The sequence below is a fragment of the Bos mutus genome, chromosome 15 (assembly GCF_027580195.1).
Source record: "Bos mutus isolate GX-2022 chromosome 15, NWIPB_WYAK_1.1, whole genome shotgun sequence".
Lineage (NCBI taxonomy): Eukaryota > Metazoa > Chordata > Mammalia > Artiodactyla > Bovidae > Bos > Bos mutus.
In genome coordinates this window covers 6,015,055-6,036,029 of record NC_091631.1, presented here as the reverse complement: position 1 = coordinate 6,036,029, position 20,975 = coordinate 6,015,055, and the positions used below count along the sequence as shown (strand labels likewise).

At 35.9% G+C, this 20,975-nt stretch overlaps 1 protein-coding gene across 21 annotated transcripts in view; it reads right to left on the bottom strand.

Moving 5' to 3' along the window:
- The window catches only part of PHF21A (PHD finger protein 21A), a 189,544-nt gene that overhangs the window by 151,681 nt on the left and 16,888 nt on the right, over positions 1–20,975 (bottom strand). For 13 of the 21 annotated variants that reach the window (XM_070383476.1, XM_070383475.1, XM_070383481.1 and 10 more), the window contains 2 exons: positions 8,129–8,169; positions 827–969 (listed from right to left, as the gene is read on the bottom strand). In XM_070383476.1, coding sequence (XP_070239577.1) covers positions 827–880 — 54 coding nt within the window. In that variant the 5' untranslated portion in view covers positions 881–969; positions 8,129–8,169. Of the gene's footprint in view, positions 1–826; positions 970–6,658; positions 6,786–8,128; positions 8,170–20,975 lie in introns of all 21 variants that reach the window. The other 8 variants (XM_070383465.1, XM_070383463.1, XM_070383468.1 and 5 more) reach the window with 2 other exon arrangements.

The following is a 20,975-nucleotide window of genomic DNA, read 5'->3' as shown; positions in this document are numbered from 1 at the left end:
AATTTTAAAATTTAAATATTTTAAAACAATATCCAATTTTTTCATAATTTTTATAAGATTAGTATGCTTGAATTAAAAATATGAAACTAAATATTTAAGAACTCTATTTAAATTTTGTGATTCAGTTCAATTACATCATGAACCTTTCAAAAAAAAGTCTTATTTGGACTTGTTCGTATCTTGTGAGGATGAACCAAAAGCTGAATGTTAACTATGCCATCCCAAAATTTCCTGAGCGGAGGAATATGTCCAAAAATCACATGTGAGTAACTCTGGTATACATGATAGTCAACTGAAACATGTCTTATTTTTTAAAATATGCAAGTAAACACAGGGAATTATATTCAGTATTTGGTGATAAACCATAATGGAAGATAATATGAAAAAGAATGTATATATGTATAACTGAATAGTCTTGCTGTACAGTAGAAATTAACATAATACTGTAAACCAACTATACTTCAATAAAATAAAATTTGAAAAATAAAAAATAAATAAAACATGCAAGTTAAAGTCACATGAACAAAGTCCCTCAGATTAACCAAAAAACAGGGGAAACGGGTTTGTTTTTTTTTTAAACACATTCAGTATATGGAAAAAATATTTTTAGTTCTTTTGCCTAGAAGACAAGTCAGGGTTTTTAAAATTTTCAAAAATATTATCAGTGAGTTTGTTGAGTAGTGTTAGAAGGCAAATAACATGATTCTTGGACAACTGACTAAAAAAATGATTAAAAACTGTACTGAAAATCAGAGACAGCAGGTTGTTTACTAATTTAGCCATTACTTAAAAACATGACGTGGGATAAGCCATGAATGAAACATACCTGGTGAACCTGAATTTCCACTTTAAGAGCCTCCTGTAGAGTCTGCAACTCCATCCTCTACCTTCTCCACTTTTTCTATGTCTGCTAATTCTACAGTTTCTTCAGCCTTTGTTTAAAATAACAAACTCCTCTTCTCACTGCAGCTGCAGAGATCATAAAATGTTTGGGATCATTATGTTGGTTATAAAGGAAACATACACGTTAGATATAATAAATTACATTAGGCAAAAAAATTAGCCAACTAAACAAACTTTCCCCAAACAGATTTCTTTCCAAAATGAGTAGATTTGTACTGAATTGGTACCAAAACTTTCTGAGTTTTATTCTGTGAGCATTCCTCTACAAAACACTTCAAATAAGTAAGACATAAAAAAAAGTGTTTAATCTGGTCATGAAAACATCCAAGCACTTACTACGTGCTCAGCACCATGTAAGATACTACTTTCTGAGGACACAGAGCTGAACAAGACCACTTCTGTCCTAGATAGGTCAGGAGACAAGAAGAGGAGAGGACAGCCACCCAGGACACACTGTTCTTGGAAAGAGACACACACCAGCATGGTCATACATTTTAACTACCACACAGAGTGAACTGGAGAGCTTAGGATCTCTTGGAAGTTAAAGAAGGCCCGAGCACCCTCATTTGGATGGACTTCCACAGTATTTAAAAAAATAAATATAAACTCAAAATAGGGGAAATTCTGGTATAAAGGTTTACATTTAACAAATTAGTACTTAACCACATTACAATGGAACTCTGCTTTCCACAAAGTTATGACAGAGATGTTAAAAATAAATCCATCGTGCACAACAGATGAAATGCATCTATATAACAGAACAGACTCTTCACCTTTACACACCTTCTTTTCCAGCCTGCTGGTGCATCGCTTTGGCCACACGTATAACTACACACGGAGACAACATCAAAAGTCTAGATTTGTGAATGTGAACCTTCTGCTCTGCTCACCACTACTGCAACTTAAATTAACTCCATAGCTAACTTTTCTTTCTTTTCTTTTTTCTTGAATGTGGCCTTAGACATGATTTCAGGTACTCTCCTCAAAGTAAAAGTTTAATTGAATAAATATATATATATATATATATATATATATATAAAAAAAACTTGTAGTTAAGAGCAGCTTTTCAGCATTTTTACAAACTGAGGAAGGGGACAATCAAGAAGTTAGAATAACTGCTACTCCTTATGCTAATTCAATGAGACTCATAATCTTTAAACCTTCTAAAAACTATTTATCTATGGATAAAATTCATAGTTAACCTGAAAGAGTTAGTCGCTCAGTCATGTCAACTCTTGAACTCTATGGACTGTAGCCCGCCAGGCTCCTCTGTCCATGGGATTCTCCAGGCAAGAAAACTGGAGTGGACAGCCATGCCCTTCTTCAGGGTATCGTCTCAACCCAGGGATCAAACCTGTGTCTCCTGCATTGTAGGCAAATTCTTTACCACCTGAGCCACCAGGGAAGCCCCATAGTCAACCTAAGTTTTCTTAAAACTTCTTTAAAACCTGATTTAACAAAGTTATAATGAAGTCATTAACTTCAGGCTGTATTCGTGTGAGTATTAGTCTTCATTATATTTGTTTAATCTTACTAGGCTTAAAAACATCACTGGCAATCTCTTCCCTAGGGCTTACATACTATGTTATGTAATATCAAAATATCCTAAGCTTTTTTTAAGAAAACAATACATTTCCAAAGTGTAAAATTCCTTCAAACTTACATTTGTGGAGGCTAGGAAACGATATTATTATACAATGATATTGCCCACCAAAAATTTTCATAAAGGTAGTATGTTTAGGGGAGATAATTTGGAAAAGGCAATATTGATGAACAAACCCAGGTTTTCCAGATATTTATTAAATATTTAAAAACTGTTGGAACTACATAAATATCAGAATCATTAAGTTATTGGTTTTAGACCAAGGTTTTTGTTGTCATTTAGGTTTACATACTAAAGCAAATGTTAAAACTATGCACTCACTATAATTTTAAATGTTAAAATAATCGCTCTACTCAAATTCCTGACTTATGTATTAGAGATCTTCCTGAAAACAGTACTTAGTTTTAAGCCTATCAGAAAGCATGTCCAAAAATGATTCCCTATCATTTTCATTAAATTAAAATCACCTTGAAGGGTATTTTCAACGACAGAAAAGCCACACTTTATTTTACTAGTAGTTACATATAACATCATAGCTCAACTCAATTCATAAGCTCTAGAAATAAACAGGAACTTAAAAACAAAGAATTTACAATATACACAAAGGGTTAACATAATTTGTACAGTTACAGAGTGCTTACAGATTAATTACAAATCAATTTTTCAAAGGCTATGAAAAAGCAATTCACAGAAGAAGAAATAAGAGTGATCAACATGAAAAAAAATCTATCTTCAAGAGAGTCATGGAAATGTAAATTTAAGAAGACACATTTTTGTCAAACTGACAAAGACATGTAAAAACAATAATACTCTGAGCTGCCTAGAGTTTGCATCAGGTGGCACTTTTATAATTTGCTATTAGTTATATCTGAGTGGTAGCACTGAGGGTTATTTACTTTCTTCTTTTCAGAGTATCAGTATTTTCAAATTTTTCCATGGAAAATATGTACTTATTTTTATATAACAAAGAATTAACTTAGAATTGCTAGATAAAACATCAGAAAAATTTATACTGATGAAACAACACGTTCAGGAACAGAGTAAGTAAAGCCAGGGTTTAACCTGGAGATTCTAAATGTCAAAGAGTGCCTCACAGGATAAGAAGCCTGCAACTCAAGTTAATGAGGAGCTGACAGCTTTTACTTCCTTCATCAGATTGTTGTCTGCTTATTAGAGACACACAAAGGCACGAAATTTTACTTGGCAAGGACTCTAAAGGCCAATTACTCATTTTATTTCAAGATAAAACTGAAGGGTTAAAAAAGGTAGTGACTTATTATAGAAAAATATATGAAGGATTAGAAGATTCATTTAATATATTTCTTTTTCACAGAAGCCTCTTTCTGCATTTTTAAGAGACTGATTTCTGCCTAAAGAACAGGTTATATACATATATATTCATAGCCTACAAAAAACAATGCAAGCACATGTTGAATCCTTTTTAAAAATACTTTGGGGGCTTAGACAATGTATGCAGCCATCATGTGATGACCATTTGGGGGCAGTTTATAGTATTATAAAGTAATATAGAAGGTAACAAAGTATTATAAAGAAGGCAAAATTTATAAAAAGATGATTTATCATATTTTGACCAATTCTAATACATTATAAATAACAAATCCACTGCTGCAAGGTAAATATGAAGAGACTTACAAAACAATTTACTGAGGTACAAAGCCTTTCGCCGCCCATCAGTTGTAAGTTCTACCACCAGAGAAGGCAAGTGCTTAGCACAAAACACCAACATTCACTATATTCAAGACTGTATGCGTCAAACCACTGGGACACCTAATGGCCTCCCACATTCAAATTACAAAAACATAAATAAAAACTCCACAAACCAAACGAACAAGCAAATAAACAAAATAACCAAATCTCACTAAAAAAAAAGGGGGGGGGCAGATGTAGTATCTGAAAAGAACATTCACTGTCTCAAAAAAAAAAAAAAAAAAAACCTGATTCCATTTACTCACTGTGCAACCACTCTCAGCTTTAGGTTTGTTTGCTTATAAATCAGAAAAAGGGGAACAGAATCATCTGTTTCACAAAACTATTATGAGGTTTAAATTAGGTGAAGTTATATGAAAAGCCATTTGTAAACTGTAAAGTTCTATGCTTTTCTCAACATACTTAACTCTTACTCATACACACAAACTTTTGTATAAACTTCTCAACACAGTATATTTCTTAAAAGAGTGTAAGCTTTCTTATTTCCAACTTCTCTAAGAAGGGGATTCTAACCACTTTCCTGGTTACAGTTCTGCTTGGAGATGTATGACTGCTAGATCTTTCATAATGATTCTAATAATGCAGTAATGCTACAACTCTGAATTTATTACTAAAATCACTGCTCTGTTCTTGAACTGATATAAATCTTTTCCCAATCAAAACTCACTGCATCAACCAAGTTTACTTAACTACAGTAAGTCTGTAATACGTTGTGCCCCCAGACTGAATTCCTCAAAAATGAACAGTTCAGGGTTCTCTATAACATGTATCTACTTGGTGTAAGACTCCACTTTTGATCTATACTCTCAAAATAGTGTTTCAAGTAAGTTTAATTAATTTTTTAAAATTTGAAAAAGTAGAGTCTTGTAGATCTATGTATCCTTACTTGTCTCATGTCTATTACTAAAATACTAAAATTACATTACTACAATACTGATATAGCTCCTCTGTCCACGGAATTCCCCAGGCAAGAATACTGGAGTGGGTAGCCATTCCCTTCTCCAGGGGATCTTCGCAACTCAGGAATAGAACCTGGATCTCCCACACTGCAGGCAGATTCTTTACCACCTGAGGCACCAGGCAACGGCACTCCACTCCAGTACTCTTGCCTGGAAAATCCCATGGACAGAGGAGCCTGGTAGGCTGCAGTCCATGGGGTCGCTAGGAGTCAGACACAACTGAGTGACCACTTTCACTTTTCACTTTCATGCACTGGAGAAGGAAATGGCAATCCACTCCAGTGTTCTTGCCTGGAGAATTCCAGAGACGGGGGAGCCTAGTGGGCTGCCATCTCTGGGGTCACACTGACGCGACTTAGCAACAGCAGCAGCACAGGCACCAGGGAAGCATTATTAAAATATCAGGTTTCAATTTGTACTGAATACTTACTGATTACTATGGATCTAATATGCTAGTAGATAAAACATATCTTTAACTTTTAACTACCAGTGCTAAAAATGATCACAAATGTGAAAATTTTAATAACTTATGAAAACTAACATTTACTAACATGAATCAATAAGATGACATTAAAAAAATATATAATGTTTATTTTCTTATTTTCATGGTGGTATTTCTTTGGTGACACTCCATAGGTCAACAGGAAATGCTACTGCACAAAGAACTTGATGTTGGAGGCTACACTTTGAGTCTGGCAAGGTTACTATGCTCAAGTACTGGTATTATAGGTGCTGACAAACCTGAGCTAGTAAGACTGATGCTTCTTAACCACTGAATTTACACACATACACACACACACAATTCGATTAATGATATCTAAAAGTATGAATGCCTTTGAGTATAAAATATGTATCTTTCCTTTGGTTTCTTGGGTGTAAGGGGGCCAGATCCTTGTTAAAAAGAAAAAAAAAAAAAACAAGGATTACCTGCACAAGTCATACCATTCCAGCACAAGGGAGTGGTATTTTCGGTTGAGTCAGGGTTTCCCCACAGCCCCTCTTCTGCACAGGTCTGCTGTAGTGAGTGTCCTGCCCCACTCCCTACCACCAGTGTTCATTCTAAGATACAGTTTCTACCTCCGCTTCCTGGCTCCAGGCCTGGCAGACACACATACACTCTTCTATTTGCTACTTTTCTTTACAGAAATTGAGCATGTCTACTAAACTCTTCCCAACTATACCCAACAACAAGAACACTGAAGCAAATTCAAAAATGCACAGAAATTCAAAATGAAGGAGGCTGAAGAGAAGAGTTGTATAAAAGCATTTTAGAAATTGTTGCCATATTTACCAGAATGCTTTTTAATGATAAATATTTTACTACACAAAGGAGAACATAAGAGAGGACGGTAGTCTTGGTATAACTAATCAGTACTTAACAGAAGTGGAAGTTATGGGAGAGAGATTTCAGATCAATTTAAGGAAGAGCTAAGGATTAGAGCTGTACAAAAAAGGAATGGGTTACCTTATGAGGTAGTGGGCTCCCTGTCAATAGAAGTATTCAAGAATGCTGCATATCATATCCCCCTCTTGGAGATTCACAATGCACATTAGCATATTAAAGGTTCTGAGAAGTCCTGCAGTAAAGAAACCTGTTTAACTTTGTTTAAAGCAGCATTTTCCAAATTATTTGACCACAGAACATTTTCCCCACCCTCCCACCTCAATAATATTTATTAATTTCTGTGGAAATTACAGTTCCTCAGAACACATTACAGAAATATGAGCTATATTCTTTAAAATGTAGAATTTAATACATCAGGGATATATCTGAATAACAATATGTCAGGGATGTAAGAGAAGAAACTGCCACACCTGGTAAATGGTTCAAAGAGAAGGCCCTTAACATTCCTTCTTCTTTAAGAAATGTATGATTCCATTGCATCTCAAACTAAAGGGCTATGGGGTCTTGATTATTTATTTGTATTGGTTCCATGAGAGAAAGGCAAGTAGATAAAAAGGTAGTATAATCTAAGATTAACTGGTTCAAATGCCTCCCTTTCATGTTCAAAGCTCAATACCTAAAAGGTAAGAGATACCTCAATGACCATTAAGTTATGAAAGAAGCCTCAACTAAATACCTACTCTACCCACTAAATGAATTACCATTTGAGAGAGAGAATTAAAAAAAAAAATGTACCTTGCAATAGGGGACTACCCTACTCCAGTTATCTTGTTTGAATTTAATTTTTTATCGTAATACATGCTCTCAAAATTAGGTTAATATTTGTTTGGTCTTTAGACACTGGAATGCCCTGTGTAATCTGAATTATACACTCAAATGATTAAGCGTGATGATTTATAAGCTGTTTAAGTAGACATTAAAACTGATACTATGGAAAAAACATGTTTGCCTATATGACCCACACTGCCACATTTCTCTCATTTTAAAAACTTTTTCCTCTTCAAGAATTATACAAAACATACACTGAAAATGTAGTATCAGACATGAGGCCAATCCAACGTTAAATTTAATAATATAAATGCTAAGAGTCCCCAAATTTCAAAGTCAAGGTTCCCATAGTTACATTAACTTAGTCTTTTTGCACATATATTAAGGCCATCAAATTAAACAGCGTATTAAGTAATACAAGACACAATGGGAACCTTAACTTTTGAATTTCCTGGTTTCTGAATTTTCAGCCCTAACCACTGCATTAAGGACATTTTCCGCAAAGGGGACCTTTACATTTTAAGAGGTTATCGAACGTAGGAACATGCAAGCCTGGCAGTAATATTAGAAACACAAATGAATTTGAGATATGGTTATGTGAAATTAGACAAAAATTCACTTTCACTCAGTACAAACAGTGAAGTCTTTCTCATTTCTGGGAGAGAGCTTTTTTGCAAAAAAAGAAAAAAAAAATCACTGAATATTTGAATTATCATCCTACGAGCATCAGGCACAGTATGCCTGCTTGAAAAAAGTACTTACCAATTTTGGGGAAACTGGCTCTCCTTCAGTTCTCTTGCTCCCTATAAGAGAAGAAAGGGAAAATGGAATTAGACTACAAACACAGACTTATGACAAGTCATCAAAAGCTGATAACATAAAGATTTCTAACTCATTTTAATGAGGTAAAAACCAAAACACACAAGAATCTCCAAAGCTTTAAAACCCAAATGAAAAAAATAAGGAAAGAGACAGGGAGTTTCGTTTTTACAAGAGAAGAATTCAAGGGCAAGTGGATATCTAATTTTCCATTTTTTTTTTCCACTTTTCGATAGCCTTTTCAAGACAAGAAAAAGTAGCTGACAGTTTCCCTTTCCTAAGAGACACAGAAATGCAGAAATACACACACCCCCCCAACAAATGGCCTTCACTGTTTGCTGCTTTATTTTACAAATTAGGCTAACATCATTGGCCCTTAGCTTGATCTACTTAAAAGGGCTTTTTTTTTTTTTTTTTTTCATTAATCTTGAAATGGACCTGTCTTATATAAGGCTTTAAAATTCAAGCATCTTATATGTATAGTCATAATTTCAATTAAACTTTTCATTCACATTCTTAAGTGCTACCAGTTTAAACTGTGAACCACATAACACGAAAGTGACTTTCCCTATGCCACATCAGTTGATAGAACCAGAAAAAAAAATCAAGGTTTTGGGATCCCAATCTATGCTCAGTGATGCTTTTATCAATTGTGGTTTTTTAAAATTATCTAAACTCCATTAAGTTGATTTCAAGGTCAGAAAATTCATGTCAAGCTATATTATTTATTTTTAACTTGTCCTTGCCCCAAACTTTTCTAGTTAAAAAAATTAGTGAACAAAAATTAAAGCTTTTTCCTTAGTGTTTTCGTATTATTTAAATTCAGCATACCATGCTCTAAATCTCTATCACCCTACGCCTTAAACATAGTATATCTGTCCACTGATGTCACTCCAACAGTGTGATGTAAATCCTCATTTCCTTAAGGGATATTTAAAAAAATCTTCATCCAAATCACAAATTTTTATTTAATCATGCACAGTCATACCCAACATATAGTAAAATAATTTTAAAGGGCCTCAATTCATGCAGTTAACATTCATTTCCAAAAGAAATTCAATTTGCTCTTTTATTCTGCCTTTCTTTTAGCAGCAGCACTTTTCTAGAGTTCTAGTCCATATAAATGGCAATTTTAATCACCAAGATTAGAATGATTACCAACCAAAAGAAAAATCTATAAAATGATCTGCAGAATGATGTGGTTATTAAAAAGTAGATTCTTGGGAATTCCCCGGGGGTCCAGTGGTTAGGACTCTGTGCTTCCACTGCAAGGATCATGGGTTCAGTCCCTGGTTGGAGAACGAAGATACCACATGCCACAAGGTATGGCCTCCCCCTACCAAAAAAGTGGATGCTCACTAGGAAAAAAAAAAATATCTAACTATGTGTGATGTTCACAATACACACCCATATCAAACCACTATGTTGTACACCTAGAACTAATATGATGTTCTATGTCAATTTTAAAAAGTGGATCCTTAGTACAGATTCTGTACCACTCTAAGACAGTACCAGGCAAACAGTAAAGGCTCCTTAGGGAGAACTCCCCAGAAGTCCAGTGGTCACGACGGGGCACTTTCACTGCTGTGCCCAGGTTCAACCCCTGGTCGGAGAACTAAGATTCCACAAACCAAGTGGTGTGACCAAAAACAAAGTAAATGGTCAGTAGATATTTGTTAAATGAATGAATTGACTGAGTGGACCCTTAACTCTCAGTTACTGGCTTATTTTCCCTACTAGGCATTTCTTGTTAGCTCTTTCATGCTGGGGACAATCTCTCATGCATCAATCTTCCACAGCATTACTTATTAAATGAGTGACTTTGGATAAAAAGTTGATTGCCATTTTAAAACATAATGAAAAGGAAAAGATAGATATATTGGATCAAATAAAAATTAGGAACTTCTGTTCATCAAAAAAAAAAACCAAACACCATTTAAGAGAATGAAAAAGCAATCCACAGAACTGGAGAATTATAACTGTAATACATAACAGTAGCTTATACTCAGAATGTATAAAATATGTTGAGACTCAAAGTGGTCAGGATGGGATCGGGATTTCAACTTTTACACAAATGGCATTTGAGAAGGTACAGTCAAATAAACTTTTCTGAAAATCATATTCAGTAAGAAGGGCAATGGATGCACCTTATCTCTGGGGCATTTTCTCCAAAAATAAACAGCAGAGTCAATCCCTAATTGACAAGGAATCTTACCATGATATCACAAAACTACTCATAACATTGCTTGCATGGATGGCAGAAATCACAATGGAAATCAAAGTCTGAGAGGTTAAGTGACTTCCCTGAAGGTCACACAGCTAGTTGGTATCAAGCGACAGAAAAGTACACAGACCCTGAGATTCCTTTGACTAAGCTGGCCTTTCTACTAGATCACACTTTCTCTTATCCAGCTTCAGCAGTTATTCTCTTAAGAAACTAGGATAAATACTGACCAAATATTTTGGGGAAAATCTTCATATAAAATTTTAAAGAAAAATCACATAAGTAAGCTCTCTAAGGCTGGTTTTAACACTTGACCTCCTTTATGCCTAAGGGATCCCCATGAATAGGCTTCAGAGGGGTTTGCCAACTCCACAATACTATATGCTGAATTGTGAGTGTAATAGTATTCTGGGAAGAAGATCCACAACTTAAATAAGATTCACAGAGGTTCAGATACCCAAAAAGAGTAAATTATTTTTAGACTAGTGATTCTTAAACACTGCATTAGAACTACCCAAAGTGTTCCTTCTGAAGACTGATTATTAAGTGACTGGGATATTGATTTAAAAAAAGAAAAGCAAATATTTCTGTAATTTAATAAAAATTAGTTAGCCGCAAAAATATTTACATGTAACTTGTACTTTTTACATTATATATATGCAAAATATATGTAAGTCTAAAATGCAAGTTTGACTTCCTCAGGTTAGGTTGATCGGAAAGTCCACTTAACTTCTCACATACATTTGACACTTGCAGCTAAAGTAGTTCAAAATTTTAGCCTTATTTGCTTAAATATTTTAAATAGATTTGTTCCTGAAAAATACATTCAACACACATGAATTGGAGTAATTATTTTTACTTTTAGAATTGAATACTATCTTGTTAACGTAACTTCACAGGATTTTTTGCAAACTAAAAATTGTTCCACCTCCTCTCTGGAACTTCACAGGTATTGTAGCTGCTTTAATTATAGCCAATAAAGAAATGAATCATTCAGATTTCTGATATGGTTATAAAATTTTTAAATATCATCAATAAATTTGAGATGATTAATCAGATCAGATCAGATCAGTCACTCAGTCGTGTCCGACTCTTTGCGACCCCATGAATCGCAGCACGCCAGGCCTCCCTGTCCCTCACCAACTCCCGAAGTTCACTGAGACTCACGTCCATCGAGTCAGTGATGCCATCCAGCCATCTCATCCTCTGTCGTCCCCTTCTCCTCCTGCCCCCAATCCCTCCCAGCATCAGAGTCTTTTCCAATGAGTCAACTCTTCGCATGAGGTGGCCAAAGTACTGGAGTTTCAGCTTCAGCATCATTCCTTCCAAAGAAATCCCAGGGCTGATCTCCTTCAGAATGGACTGGTTGGATCTCCTTGCAGTCCAAGGGACTCTCAAGAGTCTTCTCCAACACCACAGTTCAAAAGCATCAATTCTGTGGCGCTAAGCCTTCTTCACAGTCCAACTCTCACATCCATACATGACCACAGGAAAAACCATAGCCTTGACTAGACGAACCTTTGTTGACAAAGTAATGTCTCTGCTTTTGAATATGCTATCTAGGTTGGTCATAACTTTCCTTCCAAGGAGTAAGCGTCTTTTAATTTCATGGCTGCAGTCACCATCTGTAGTGATTTTGGAGCCCCAAAAAATAAAGTCTGACACTGTTTCCACTGTTTCCCCATCTATTTCCCAAGAAGTGATGGGACCGGATGCCATGATCTTCGTTTTCTGAATGTTGAGCTTAAAGCCAACTTTTTCACTCTCCACTTTCACTTTCATCAAGAGGCTTTTTAGTTCCTCTTCACTTTCTGCCATAAGGGTGGTGTCATCTGCATATCTGAGGTTATTGATATTTCTCCCGGCAATCTTGATTCCAGCTTGTGCTTCTTCCAGTCCAGCGTTTCTCATGATGTACTCCGCATATAAGTTAAATAAACAGGGTGACAATATACAGCCTTGACGAACTCCTTTTCCTATTTGGAACCAGTCTGTTGTTCCATGTCCAGTTCTAACTGTTGATTCCTGACCTGCATACAGATTTCTCAAGAGGCAGATCAGGTGGTCTGGTATTCCCATCCCTTTCAGAATTTTCCACAGTTTATTGTGATCCACACAGTCAAAGGCTTTGGCATAGTCAATAAAGCAGAAACAGATGCTTTTCTGGAACTCTCTTGCTTTTTCCATGATCCAGCAGATGTTGGCAATTTGATCTCTGGTTCCTCTGCCTTTTCTAAAATCAGCTTGAACATCAGGAAGTTCACGGTTCACATATTGCTGAAGCCTGGCTTGGAGAATTTTGAGCATTACTTTACTAGCGTGTGAGATGAGTGCAATTGTGCAGTAGTTTAAGCATTCTTTGGCATTGCCTTTCTTTGGGATTGGAATGAAAACTGACCTTTTCCAGTCCTATGGCCACTGCTGAGTTTTCCAAATTTGCTGGCATATTGAGTGCAGCACTTTCACAGCATCATCTTTCAGGATTTGGAATAGCTCAACTGGAATTCCATCACCTCCACTAGCTTTGTTCGTAGTGATGCTTTCTAAGGCCCACTTGACTTCACATTCCAGGATGTCTGGCTCTAGGTCAGTGATCACACCATCGTGATTATCTGGGTTGTGAAGATGATTAATAACTACTTTGTAAATATCTTTTGTAAAACATCTTAAAACCTTCGTGTATGAAGAATATACATAAACCAAAAACAAATTTTGCAGAGGAAGAGTTCAACACTAGATTAGGTCTTAAATTAGGCTAAAATCCACCCCATTACAAATTTTGAACAATTAAGTTTATAGTCTGTGCTCAATCATAAATTTTGATAAGGGACTAGAATAGCACAGATAATTGTCAAAGACACTTTAAAATGTCACCTTACACAGAAGATTCAATCTCTTCTACTACACCAAGCTGATACACTATTTCATATACAGTAAGTTTTACTGCTTTTTATCTGTCTTTCCTAACTTCTAACAGAGAGTATAATAAGTTTGAAATAAATTTAAATGCAAATAAATGCTCAGATGAAAAAGCAGAATCCTGCTAAAGGAGATTTAGTCCTTTAGGTGCGGCCCAATATCATAATCATCCCTTTTGCCCCGAGCCCTCTTAATCTCACTCTCTCAAGGGCATCCCTCTCCCCTCTCTTTCCTGAAGCATCAAATTTTCTTTCACTACTGGATCATTTTGCTTCTTTTATCTAAAAAAAATAGCCTTCCATAACTCCATATTCTTCTGTAGTTATTGTCTTCGGTAGTTATTATCTGCACTGCAACTTGTAGCAGAACTCCCTGAAAGAGTTAACCGAAGTCCCTGTCCCCAGTTCCTCTCCTTTCATTCTCTACTGAACCCACTCCATTAGGGCTTTGCCTCCTTCAGTCTTGTTTAGAACAGTGACCTCTCTGTTGCTAAATCCAACAGTTAAGTCTCAGCCCTCATTTCCCTGTTCACACAGTATTATCTGACCCTGCTGACCATCCCTTCCTTCATGAAATCCTTTCTTCTCTTGACTGCCAGGACACCAGTCACACCTGATTTTTTTCCTAATCTCTTTAGGCAATCTTCTGGGTTTCTTCTGCTAGTTCTTTCTCATCTCTCAAGACCTCAAATGTTGAACTCCCCCAAGGCTCAGTTCTTAGAATTCTTCCCATTAGGCAAACTCATCCAGTCTCATAGCTATAAAAGGATCTGTACACTGGTGACTCCAAAATTTGTATCTCTGCCCAGACCTGCCCCTTAATTTCCAAACCTACATATCAAACTGCCCATTTGACACCTGTCAAATTGGCTTCTCAAGCTCAACAAATCTAAAACTAAACTCTTGATTACCTATCCCCCAACTTCCTCCCCAGAGTCATCCTCATTTCAATAAATGGAAACTCCATCCTTTCAGGACAAAATCTTAAAGTCATCACTGACTCCTCTTCCCCACATCCTACATCCAGTCCAATAACTGACCTTCTTGCCTCTGCCTTCAAAATACATGGGACTGTGACCACTTGTCTCAACTCTACTACCACCTCCTTAGTCCAAGTCACCATCATCTTTCACCTACATTACTGCAATAGCTTCCTAACTGGCCAGCTTCCCCACTTCCATCTTTGTGCTCCCAAGTCTAGTCTCTCAGTAGCCTTTTTAAAAGACAGATCTAGTTACGCCTCTGCTCAAAATCCTCAAATGCCTTCTCATCATGCTTAGAGAAAAAGCTGAATTCCTCTACAATGGCACAAGGCTCTAGTGATGTGGGCCTCGGTTACTCTTAGATCTCACCTTCTTCCCTCTCCCCATTCCTCAATTTACTCCAGCCACCCTGGCCTCTTTTCTGTATTTCAAAAACTCCTAACAAGTTCTCTTCTCAGGGCTCTTCTGGAACACTCTCTCCCATCAAATACCTTCAACAGTTCACTTCCTCAAATGTCAGGAAACCTACAGCAGCTGCAAGAGTAGAATACTAAAACAAAGATTAAAACATTCATCAGAACTGTCCCCCTCCCCAAACGTTCACTTTAGGGACGTTCTTTCTTACACCAGGAATACCCTTTTTTTAATCTTCTCTCTGCCTATCCAAGTCCTACTCAACCATGAGGACCCAGATAAAGACTCATTGATTAATAGCCCTTCCAACTCCCAGTTCTCCATTCTTTTAATTCGCGAAGTGTTTATCATCTTCCTCATTCATCTTAGAATTTAACCATGTACTATCTCACACTGTAACTTACATGTCTCATTTCCCTAACTATACACACACACACCCCCTCAACATGTGTAGAACAGAAATAATGTCCTGCACAAGAGTTCTCAAACCTATATCAAGATTCTGAATTCATTATGTCTGATTCGGAGCCCAGATATCTGTAATTTTTTTAAGTTCCTCCAGAAGATTCTGATGCACAGCCAAGATTAGGAACCATTGCCTTATACATCTCTACTACCTTCAGGACCTAGGAAAGTAGGCCTTCAAATAACCTAAAGCTAGAATGGACATCCTAGAGCACCAGATCCATACTTTCATTTCAAGGGGAAGAGTGGTCCAAAAAATCTAGATGTCTAGCCACTAGGTATTAAGACTATAAGAGGCAAAGCCCAGTCTAAACCCCAGATTTACTGCTCTCCATCTAGGAATCCTTCCATTACACTCTGCATAAATAAAGTAATAAAAACCCACAATTCAGATAGGCATAGTAAACAGTGATCATCTAATACTTGACCAGTAATTGCAGTGTCCACGCTCTAAGACAGTGCACATTATTAGCTTCTATATGCTTGAAAAATGTTAGCAACATTAGCTGACAAGAGACTTAAAATGCTAGAGAGTAATTGTGTTAAGGCTTACAAATGAAAAAAAAAAGTTACTTAAATTCTTAGAATACGTACAAAAACTTGTAAAAATCATTTATTTTGTAGTAATATATTACAAAAAATCAATGGAAAGGAGAATTCTTGCTTCATCATGCTATAAAGTACAAAAATCCTTATTCACAAGCTTCCACAGTGCACAAAGGTATAAATGTTTTCTGAGTCTAATCATCATAACATAACCTTAATTACAGATCAGACTTAGTAAATCACCCCATATCCCAAGACAACTCAAACTCTTATTTTAATAATCAGTTAACCTCAGGACCAAAACTCTAGCCATCATCAACGAAAAACAACTGAGTTATCTATAAAGCATTACAGAAGAGCTTGTATTCATCTTGGTGTACAGGGATTTAAGCCAGTGCCTCCTGTTAACACTAATGGGAGTTCTGGGTGTGAAGCGAGGAGGAGGATCAACGCTCAGCACGGAACCTGTGAAAACCCTTTCTGTGGCACTAACTGCAACTACTGGGACTTGTTCTCTCAGTGACGGGATAATAGACCCAAATTCCTATGTCTCTAAAGAACAAAGATCATTCAAATAAAAGTCACTAAGGAAGGTCACTGGTAAACACTTGATTTTAAAAATATACAAGAAAAAGCTAAACTAAAAGAACAATTACTGCATAAGGGAAACTTTATAAAATAGCACCAATATGCACAGGTGGGGGAAAAAAAAAAAAGAGTAAACTCCTGGAGATAAAATATCTCACACAAGAATTCAACAGGATTAAAACATACTAGACTTTTTTACATTAGAGCACAGGAAGCCCAAATGTAGGAGAAGCTCGTCCAAAGAAACACACACACAAACAAAACAAAACAAAAACTCCTCTCCCGATGGAGCCCTGAGTGCACTGCAATCCTTGCCTTTAAACAGCACAGAAGAAAACTCCTGCTGCACTGACAGCCTGGAATAATCACAAAGCACTTCCAGACAAACAGATAACAATCACAAGCTGCCAAAGACAACCAAAACTAAAATAAAAATTATAGCACCTTATTGTGTCTCATACTGCCTCACTTCTCACTTCACTGCTGTACTCACCAGGCTGAAAAATGAGCAGGTGTGTTTCAGGCTACAGAAAAATTAGTGAGACACACACATGCACTCACACACACACCCCAGTCACAAACACACACACAAAGGGAGTGATATTCTTTCACATGTAAAGGCTTTAAAAAAACCACAAAGCTTTGCTGAAGGCCTACAAAAACTAAGAAAGAGTAGGCCTTACCGGAGCAGTAAGGAAAAAGCCAAGGTTTATTCCTAATCCACAGTTACTAAAAGAATTAACATTTATTTCAATTAGAAAGGCTTTGGCAGCAATCCATTTTTTAAAGAAAGAGAAATTAAGATTTTCCCCATTTCTATTCTACAAAGAAAATTAAGATCTTCTTCTGATCTTAGCTCCACAACACAAATGAAAAAGAACCCTGACTTAAGGCCTGAAAACTAAATGGTTCCATAACATTCACAGTTAAAAAAAAAAAACTATGTAGTCCAACATATTGATTCTTTATCATCACTGCTATCATTAATGAACATTTAGCTTTTTATCTGTACTTTGAAATGTCAATGAGAAATTGAAACAGCTACAATATGCTGGGGATTCTAACTTTTGAAACAAAAACCACAAAGAAACACGACTCTGAAGCATAAAGTCTCAATCATGCTGATAAGTAAGTGGTCCTAAAATTTTAAAGTGAAAGCAATACATACTAAAAAAGAAGTTTGCCTGATATTAAAGCTAGCCTTTAAAACCCAAAATATTTTCTGTTACAGAAGACTGAAATCAGGGCTTCCATTAACCTTGTTTAAAAAAAAAAAATCCCATGAGCATGGATTTTTTTTTTCCTAAGTCTCTTCATCAGAGCAGCATGGGGTCCCATTAGGCACCCTATTTTACTTCCACCTTATAAATAACGTTAGCTATTCGCTATTTCCATGGAAACCAAGTACAGAAAAACCCACTTAAATGAATACCGGTTAAAGGAATAAGTTTTATTTTAGTAAGGTTTTGCGGCTCTAGATGAACTCTACTGGGGAATACTACAAAGTCTTCTTAAGTATAATTTTTAAAAAGATATCTTTGGTATAATGGGAGCTTATTAAGAGTCCTGTTAAATAAATGCACTCCTTGCACTAAACTAAATATGCCAAACAGCATCATAACGTTAAAACTTATCTTTCCAACGTACGGTACATGGGTTTAGATGCACAGCCACCAATGACTGCTTCCTCATGCACTGGGGTGGAATAATTACCCCTACGGGTCTAATTTAAACTAATAAAAGCAAGGAAATTTAGAAATAAGCCTACCATCACCTTGTAGTAACTGGTAATGAACAGGACCCACAACTGCAGACACACGCACAACTTGCTACTCCTCCACAGAGAAATGAACAGTAACTTAAGTTCTAAGTTCTTAAAAACTGTTACCGGGTCCAGGGTTAGCAGGGAGTCAAAATTCCCTCCTCAATAAACTATTTCACAGTTACAGTGTATATTCCCTAGTCAATCCACACATACATTTGGGTGAAGTACAAACAGAATATGCAAGAGAAAGTGCAGAACAAGACTTGGCGATTTTCCACCATAAGCTGACAAATATTGCCCAGCATACGCTAGAAATGGCCATTTGTGGTGGTCCACACAAAAGCTGCAGACGGGAAGTGCTCATAAAATTAAATGCAACTCTTAAGAACAATAAATTCAAAACTAATCATCTTAAGTCTCAAAAGACAGAGAAGAAAACTAAAATCTTTCCAGTAGATATGGTTCTCTGTTAAGTTGATGGTGGTTCAGACATCTTCAGTAAGTTAAAAAACAAATGAAAACAACATTACCTTAAAAGATGATTACCAGTATTAAATTTACAATGTATGTACAGAGTTAACATTCCAGCACACATACTTTTCATTTGAGTATACCAACATATCTATTGTAATACATGTTCTAAAAATGTAAGATTATTTTTCTTATATGTAAAGTTTGGCAAATGTTAATAATTGTTAAAGTTGGGTTAACAGGTATGTAGGGTTTGCTAATATTCACTCTACTTCTGTGTATGTTTTTAAATTTCCATAAAAAGAAGTTTTTAGAAATCCTATAAAGTTAAGGCTCTTGTCTCAAATATGTTTTTCTCTATGTGTAACTGAAAAATGGATGAAATGCCTGGTACAGACTTTAGAAGCTACTGAATTTAAATCCAACATACCCATTACATGTAACCATAACTAAAATTTCCAAGTTTTACTTTTCTTACCAAAACAATTCAGTTAACAGTTTAAAAATCACAGGAGAAATCTGAAAAGGTAAGGGTCTGCTATTGTGTAATTACCAACAATGAAATGGAAACAATCAATGCCTAATAACAAGGTATCTTTAGCCATATTTTGTATTTTACAAACTAAAGAAATTCTACTAGCCCTCTCTCTACTAATAAATCAAAATACTTTCAGAATAAGCAACACCAACTTCTCCATTTTCTTCTCCAATTAGGTCCACAGGACTACAGAGGGCAATCTAACAAATTAATGCTTCCTATTTCTTTTATCTTGGTTAAGTAACAAGGCTACCCCCCTCCCCTCTACGATCCCAGTTCCCCTCCTATCAGAAAATAAAGCAACTTTTGAGGTAAAAAGGTCTTTTTCTATTCTCTCCCTTGTTCAGATATGAAATGTTTCACAAATCTTCGGTTACTTTGGAAGTGATTTTAAGCTATTATCCAACTCCTGGCTGAGGGGCCAAAATGCAGAGGTTCACAAACTGTCAAGCTTTGAGGTCTATAATAACAAGTCTCTCTGTTTAAAAAGTAATCATTGAAATAATGTTCTGTTTTTAAGAGAAACAGAATAAGATGGTGGTTGCTTTGGAAGGAGTGATGAACAGCAGACAGGGAATGGCATAAGCACAGATGAAAGTTCAAAGATAATAAAGAAGAGGGGAGAGCAAAAGAAATGGAGGGGTTGATGGCAGCATCTCTCTGCAAAGTAGCTGACTTACCACGAACCAGACAGGCTCCTGCACAAGTGTGACAGCAGTCAAAAGTAGCCCACCTTTTACAAATGAGGCAGGGACATGATTTTCAAAATTGTGTAATTCTTTAAATCAACCCCAAAGAGGCCATTTAGCATCCACTTCTAACTCCCCTGTTTGTTAAAATAAAATACACTTCTAAACTTTTTACAATTCCATTCACCCAAGAGAAGCAAGTTTTATAGATCCTGAACACAGACTGAAATGAAGAGAACACAGGACACACACTATACGCCTGCTATGCTAATTCTAAAAGTGCAAACTTGACTTCCTGACCACTCTGGCTATTGTAAAGTAAGATAATTTTTTAATTGAAAAAAAAAAAAAAACTACACAACCTGCTATAAAATTGCTTAATTTTAAAAAATATTTGTCGAGCTAAAGTACATTTTATCAAAACAACCTTGTTGGAGTTTCTGCTCAGAAAGCAGAAACAATGTTTTAGGAACACAGACAAAATAAAATTGAATAAAGACTTCTATCCACCTACTAGGCCTTTATCAGTGGTGCAGTTGGGTAAATGAGAAAAAAAGTTAATGGAAGCTATTATTCTATTTTTTAACTCAAATGCTCACTACTGGCAACATATACTGTATTCAGGATGTTTGGTAAGCTATCACAAACACACTTGTTGATCCCAGGGGAAAAAAACTACACAGACCAAAGACGAAAAAGGTTTCAGATCTAAACTGGCAGTAAATGAATAAAATTAATCCTACTTCATACTTAATGATCATTCCCCTCAATGACTGGTTTCACTTACTAGATACATACATACCTATAGATATATGTACCAACATACTAATGAATATATTTAAAACTCAAAAGTACACTTAAAAACTCAAAAAGCATTTAAAACTCAAATTCTTTTCCAAAAACTTAATTCTGAGATCACTGTAAGGCAGAGACAAAGTATGGCTTTTCTCACAATCAACTTGTTCTCAGGCCCAGTTTCTAGGCTCAATATAGGTAACATATGATGATTAAATATAGAAAGAAAATAACAATTACTGAAAGAAAAAATCAGGCACCAAATGAGAGGAAATTTCACAAAGGAAAAATGCTCAAAATAAAAAGGGAAATAAACTGTGTCCATCATTACTAGAAAGCATTCCTATGCCACTTTTATATCTTTGAGGTTCTACATTTGTTTCCATGAGTTATG